This window comes from Lygodium microphyllum, chromosome 3, assembly GCF_053477565.2.
Source record: "Lygodium microphyllum isolate KBCC chromosome 3, Lygodium_microphyllum_v1.1.10, whole genome shotgun sequence".
NCBI lineage: Eukaryota > Viridiplantae > Streptophyta > Polypodiopsida > Schizaeales > Lygodiaceae > Lygodium > Lygodium microphyllum.
This window is the reverse complement of record NC_141137.1, coordinates 112507063-112514377: the sequence shown is the minus strand read 5'-3', so window position 1 is coordinate 112514377 and position 7315 is coordinate 112507063. Positions and strand designations below refer to the sequence as shown.

The window sequence follows — 7315 nt, the reverse complement described above, 5'->3', positions numbered from 1 at the left end:
CTGCTTTTCCGCCCACGTGGCTAAAAGATGCTGCAGGACGGTTGTCGAAGAGCTACGTTAGAACGTGGCAATCGAGCAGCGGATGCCGACACGTGGAGCCTAGAGCAGATGTGTTTAAAACCCGTTCTCTGGGGAGCAGCACGTGGATGAAGGCACAGCTCGTCTCTGCAACAGAAGAGGAAAAAGAAGCCGAAGAAGAAGGACAAGGAAAGAAGAGAAGGAGAGGCAGCGGCTCGAAGCAAACCCTAAAAGACTATTAAGAGGGAGAAGCAACAGCGAGGAGGAGGAGGAGGAGGAGGAGGAGGAGGAAGAATGGCCAGCACCCAGCTGCATACGGCGCCTCTCATCACAGAAGGTGAAGAAGTGTCGACACCTACTTCAGCTGGTACTCGTGATCAGGCCCTGGCAGCTGATTCGCCTTACGTGCAATACGACTCCAAAGACGACTACCTCCAGAAGGGCTACGGCGGCGAAGGCTACGAGCCCAAGCTGCCCGCCTCGGCCGGCGACGGCGCCCCGTCCACCACTCCCGCCATGACAGCCGTTGCGCAGGCAGCGGAACGCAATATAATTTCCCAGCAAGGTGATGATGATCATGCTGGCGGCCATGGCCGCCATACCGGGCAGGATGATCAGTACCCTGATGCGCATATTAAGAGGACCAGCCCCGGCATCGTGGACAAGGTGAAGGAGAAGCTGGCCAACAAGCACCAGCATGCTGTTGACGATGCAGATCATGGTCCCGTTAGCTCTGGGCCTGATGGAGACGCCCCCGAGAAAGGCGGCCTGGTGGAGAGAGTAAAGGAGAAGCTCTCCGCAGCCCCTTGAGAAAAAACACAGGCTTCCTTCGATCACCAGTTGCTTCGGTGGGATGAATGCCTGGATCGTTGTGACGTGAATTAGTTGTGCGCTGTGTCCTCTGCGGGCTTATTTGGTCTTTCGATAAAACGCAAAATAATATTGTTATGGGCCTAATTGATGTTACTAAAGCTATTTCTACATATGTGTGTTTACGCTCTTGATAGCGTTTTGCATTGAGTAATAATGGCTGCAAGTCCACATTGAAATCTCATTAGAGGGTAAGTATTGTTTATTGTTCGTGGTCTTCAAATCTCATTAGAATTCTAGCAGTGCGGAGGTTTATCCCTCCCATGGATGGGTGGGGCCTTCAAATTGTATGTGTGCATAACAAACGAGCAAAATGTACTAAAGCAAGGATGGAACCTTAGTAGTACTAGAGCAACACGAACGAGCAAAATGTTTTTTGAGCATTACGAAAAAATGTCATAAAATAGCGTGAGAAAGCACTCTCCTTTCCATCTGAAAGCCGTAAATAAACAGTGTTTCTGTGGATGGCTAATAAAGGTTATGCCATCATCATGGTCATGGTCATGATCATCAATGCAAATGAGATCATGTCATCATCATCATCAAAAAATTGTGAATGATAATGAGTGTTTCCTCGTTGTGATCAACCGTCATCCTCATCTACAAATTTAAGTTATGGTGATGTCATATGTCACGTTCATTGTCAACATTCACTACAGAACTAGTATATATGACAGTCAATTGTGTCAGGACTAGGGTATTTCTCAAAAGAATAGTATTTTAGAAGGTGTTGAGAATACCATCTAGAAAGTGTCCTTTTAAGTAGATGGATAAAAAAGAATCCTATCCCTAAGAGGATTCTTTTTCGAGTGTCTCTCGGATCTCTCATTCTAGAAAGTGCATTTTCGATTGATGGATGCATTCGTTTTGATAGATAGAGAATATGGTCACAACTTTGAGAAAAGAATTCCATGTTCCATATTAGATAGTGGAATATGGGAATGTGTACCAAGTTTTAATGGGTAGGAAGTGGGCACTCAGGTTGGAAAGTGGGGATGCCTTACAATCCCATTCTAGAAAGGACCATCCTAATTGATGGACACGCCTTCAAAAGAATCCCTTACTTAGAAGTGCTTTCAAGGATCCCAACTTAGGAAGTGCCTTAGAATCCCATTTTAGAGGACCCTCCTAATTGATGGATGTTGCTTCAAAAATCCCACTTAGAAGTGCTTTCCAGGGATCCCAACTTAGGAAGTGCCTTACAGTCTCATTTTAGAAAGGACCCTCCCTAAGGACCCTCCTAATTGATGGATGCATACAAGTTTAGTAGATAGAGAGTGGACACTTTTCTAGAAATTGCCTTAGAATCCCCTTCTAGATAGTATCAACTTGGTTAAGAGATTCTTTTTTTTTGGGGATCATTAGGGGAGTTTTGAGGTCTCGAAAATGCCCTATAAGATATCTTAGAGAGAGAAAAAAATTTAAGAAATAAAATCATTTTATAAAATTTTTAAAAGGTTTATATTTTGGTAAGTTAAAATATCAAAATTCGTTAATAAGTCATTGTCATGATATTCTCGTGGTCACATCAAACCTAGAAATCTAGGTCGCCATAAAGTTGGCAAGGTTGTCATAATGAAGATCTTACCTCTCCTCATTAAAGCGAAAAGTAATATTCAATTTGAATTTTGGTGGATACTTGATTGCCTCCCTCCATCGTTTCTCTCTTCTTTTTTTCTCCTCCTTAGTAGTCTCTTCTTTGTTTTCGTTCTTGTTTCTAATTATATCCTTAGCTATGGATCAATCACCCAATGATCTCTGTAACTCAGTTATGGATCAATCATCTAATGATCTATGTAGTTCTCATAAAAGACCTCTCTATCATCTTCATATTGAGTTGGATAGTGAGTATGAATTAATAAGAAAGAGAACAAAATCTATCACGGTTACAGAGTCTATGAAACATATACTGAGGTTTGAAGGAAAGAAGAATATTGATCTTTGGTTAGATGAAAAGCTATATCCCAAAGATCCTAGCAGAAATAGCACTCCTCCTTTCTATAATAGCTTATCATTAATGAGGTTTATTAGTGATGGCTACAATGGATTTTTAGGTTATACACTTAATCTTGTTGCAGAAAAGGATATCCTTGGACTAGAGAATCATCTTTTGATGAAACACAATATAGAGTTGTTGCAGAAGCTAGAGGATTGTCAACAAAAAATTCATTCATTGGAAAAGCGTATCAAAGCTTATCAACAAAAGCAAACTTTATTAGGCCTTCGAAATCGACAAAGAGCTCTTAAAAATATTGAGAATCTCAAACGAGGAGAAGGTGGCTGTGGTAAAAGAATCCAAGTAGCAAGGTATATTTTTTTTCACTTGAAAAATCTTAAATATGGCTTTATTTAAATTACTTGCATTGATTTGTGATGTTAATTTTGCTTAGATCTCTTCTACAACCAAACACAAGTGAAAGAGATTATTTAAAAGCAGCTCAATTTTATTATCATCTTCTTCCTTCAGTAGTTTCAAAGGATATTTTGGAGAAGAAAAATTTTAAAAAGGCAAAGAAACAATGCTTGGAGTCATTTGTAAAGGATCATTCTTTGGATTCTAAGTTAGTACAAAAGACACTGGATAGTATTGGTATCAGTCGAGATGCTTATATGCAACTTTTTCAGCTTTTACAATCAAATATGAAGCAAGGACAAGTATGCAATTGCATACTTCCGAAGCCATTTGTGGTTAGGACTATCAGACAGAGAGTTAATAACAAAGTGATGGAGATTCTAGGTGAGCCTTTTCATATCAAGGCTAGCTTCAAGGGTAAGAAAAAGGAGGTTACATTCAATGAATTTAACAATATTTTCCTTGACTTGCCCACCCTACAATGCTTAATGATCAAATTTTATGACTTGTCAGTAGCAGAGGCACAGGGAGTGGCTAGATTTGTGATTAAACTTGATGAAAGTGAGATCCTGAAATGTAAAAAATTGGAGAGAATCTCTATCACCTTGATGAATAGAGCACTTTCGTCAGGTGATTGCAATCACTCAACATCATTTAGTGTTCAATCTGAATATAACATCTGGTGGCTAGGAGCATTTGAGGTAGGTACTGAGAATTTCGATATACTATATTGGGTTTTTCATCAAACATCAATACCTAATGTTATTCAAAGGAAACAAGTAGGAGAAGAGCTATTTGTTGAAGGATTTGGGAACTACAGGATTGAGTGGCACATAGCTGGTGACCTAAAGATACTCAAATGTATGTATAATGTATCAAAGGGAGCCAACTCGAGATCTCCTTGCTTATACTGCATGTCACCAACTGCTGCAAAGTTAAACTCAAGCAATTGGAATAGAGCTCCCTCTAGGCACAATAAGGATCCATAGTTTAAACCAGACTTGGACATTCCTTTAGCGAATGCCCATATTTGTACACTTCATGCACTTTGCAGGATAATTGAAAAGCTTATTCATCTCTATATAGGATTTGCATGGAAGTTGAAGCCATTATCAACTAGAACAGATGCTATAACAAAGGTTGAAAAAGTTCTCTCTGCAATTGGTTTGCATGGTGGCAATGTTGTTATTGAACCATATCTTCAGAAGTCTAAGGATGGTAATTGTGTCCCAAAAAAACTATCTATTGGTGGAGTGAAGGCTAGAAGGTTTCTAGGCTTTCATGGGAGACTTGGCAAGATAAACTCAAGAAATGGTGGCTCAACTATTAAATTTAATCAATGGAAATCCCTACATAATGCAGTTAAGGATCACATTGATAATAAACAAGCTCAGAATAGAAAAGCTAAAGTTTGGTAAACACTAGACAAAGTGTTTTTTTATTGTGATAAGACTGAATGGAATGATGATGATCTCAAAGACTTTAAAAACCAATTGAACCTTTTCAAAAAGGCGATGACAGAAGCTTGGGGTGATCAACACTTTACTCACTATATGGTAAGAAGTTTGTATATGTTTGTTTCTTCATTGTCGAACTCATATAATATTTTTTAATAACTTTCTTTATTTGTTGACTATGTAGCATATTCTATACAACCATACTCCATACTTTATTAAACAATATGGATCTCTATCTATCTGGTCAACCCAAGGTATGGAAAAATCACATTATTAAGCAAGAACAAAATATTTCAAACACACAAGACATGGAGGTGGAAGACACAAAGCCAACAGTTTATTAGAGGTCTTTCAATGGTTCTATCGACAAAATTGGCATAAATTCAAGCTTAAAGATACAACTACATCAAGCAATACATCATCTTTAGCAAGGACTATACAAATTGTTACCCAAAGAAAAAAATATAGATATTTAAATTCTTACGCAAAGCAAAGATTTACAGAATGATTACAAACCAAACAAAGAGTTGGGAAAAGATGGGTTTCAAGAAACTCTTAATCTTTGGCATCTTCTAGTCTGATTGTGTTGCAGAAGAGTCCTTAGTTTCACGCACCTCAACAGGGCCTTTAGAGGAGTCCTTGGTTTCAGGTAGCTCGACAGGGCCTCTAGAGGAATCTTTTGTTTCATCCCACTCAATAAGACCTCTGTATTTCAAAAACTCTTGTTTCCGATAGTCTGGAAGAAGCTTCAAATTCTTACTATCTCCTACATAAGAGAGCAAATACGAGCCAAGAACTCCAAAATATTCAGCTCTAGATCCACTGTATCCAAGCATGAAGCCAAAAACTCTTATGGCTTCTTCCTTCTCCACTAAAATGATCTTGTCCAAACCTCTGCTGAAAACTTGAGATCCAATTACCTTTGAGATAGCTCTCAAAGCCATCATTAGTAGACTTGGAGAGCTTGACAATCTACTATGATATATTACAATTGTTTGATTATTTAAGTTTCCAATATAATGGCCAAGGCTTTGATATTTTCCAAGCTTCATTGGCCTAGAGCCCTTGGCCCTTCCAAGAAAGTTGTCCAGATCTTCAATCTCAATCTACACAACAAACCACAACAGTACAAGATATAAGATATTTATCTATAATGCATAATAAAGTCTAACATAAACTCAATGGGTAACTTCGAATTATATTTCATACCTTAGGGTGTTCCTCTTCTTCAAGAAGACTATCATCATAAAGATTTATTGAACTCTTGGGCTTCTCATCTGATGGAGACTTCAATATCTCTTCATACCCTACATCATCAATATGAAGTTTCTTCTGGACCTGCAAGAACTCTTCTTCTGTAGGTAGCCCCCTCTTTTCGTATTCTATGATTTGATTAATACATGTATGTAAGGCTATAGAGCTATCTTGGAAATTCTCTCCCTCAATATCAAGACTTGCTAGTGGTTCTTATTCATAACCTATAAAATTCATGTCATTTTTGCCATAACCTGCAAGGATTGCTAAGCAATAATCTTCTCTAAGATCAAAAAGATGTTGAATATCATTTAGCAACACATATCTCTTCTTGTTGATAAGATAAGTGGGAAATGTTGGAACACATGCAAGAGGGCCTTCTTCATCAACCTGTGCACTTGGCTTGATCTCCTTTTCTTCCACCATTGTGATATTGCCACTCTTGAATAAACCTACATCAAAACCTTGGACAAGTTGATTCTCAACATCTTCTTGGAACATCTCCTCCTTCTGTTCGACCTCCTTATCCATACTTGCAATATCCTCTAGCTTTCCCTCTTGGTCTATATCTGGAGAAGAATTTTCCATGTACTGAAGATACACAATAAATCCAACGTCCTTGTGGATCAGAAGGCATTGGTGTTGATACCTGTGGAAAGGGCAACATGTTTCTGTCTTTCTGAATTCCTCATCAATGAGGTTGAACCTGCCTAGCAAAGTTGACCTGGATGTACTGGTGGCTCCCATGACATCACTATAATGAACAAATCCATTGACTTCTAAACCTTGCACATGTCTATCATAAAAACATCTGTACTCCTTAAGTTTATCTTCAAGATCCTCCAATAACTCCTTCAAATCAAAAGAAACATTGAAAATTTTCCTGATATAGCCAAACTTGGAAGAATTTCCAGTGGTGTGTAAGAAATCAAAGAGCCTATCATCAGATGTCTCCATTAGCTCCTCCTCATCCATTCCTTCGAGAGATAGCTTCCTCTTTGTCATCTTGACCAGGAAAAGATTTATCCCTAAAAACAAAGCAAAATGGCAACAATATCCAATAAAACAAGATGGAACCATGGAAAGAGGTCCCAAAATTGGATTTTTCAAGACAAAAAAATCAAAAAAGGAGAAATTTTTTTAGTTAACCGGTGAAATGTGAAAATTAAAGTGTTTAAGGAAATGCCTGTGAAGAAATCGCGTTTCACCGAACACTACTTGAAGATGAAAATTATTTCAATATCTCACTGGTGAAACGCGATACTTAGCAAAATATCACTAACAGGGACATTATTTTGCGTTTCACCTGTCAAAAGATGCAAATCAAGAAGAGAAACATGAACTATAAATTAATTCTATGGAA

At 38.4% G+C, this 7315-nt stretch overlaps 1 protein-coding gene across 1 annotated transcript; it reads left to right on the top strand.

The window, feature by feature from the left end:
• The first annotated feature begins 218 nt into the window (after window positions 1–218).
• On the top strand, window positions 219–967 carry LOC148038768 (uncharacterized). The gene has a single exon (XM_087675469.1). The coding sequence runs from the start codon at window positions 313–315 to the stop codon at window positions 826–828; it is 516 nt and encodes a 171-aa protein (XP_087531595.1). The 5' UTR covers window positions 219–312; the 3' UTR covers window positions 829–967.
• The last annotated feature ends 6348 nt before the right edge of the window (window positions 968–7315 follow it).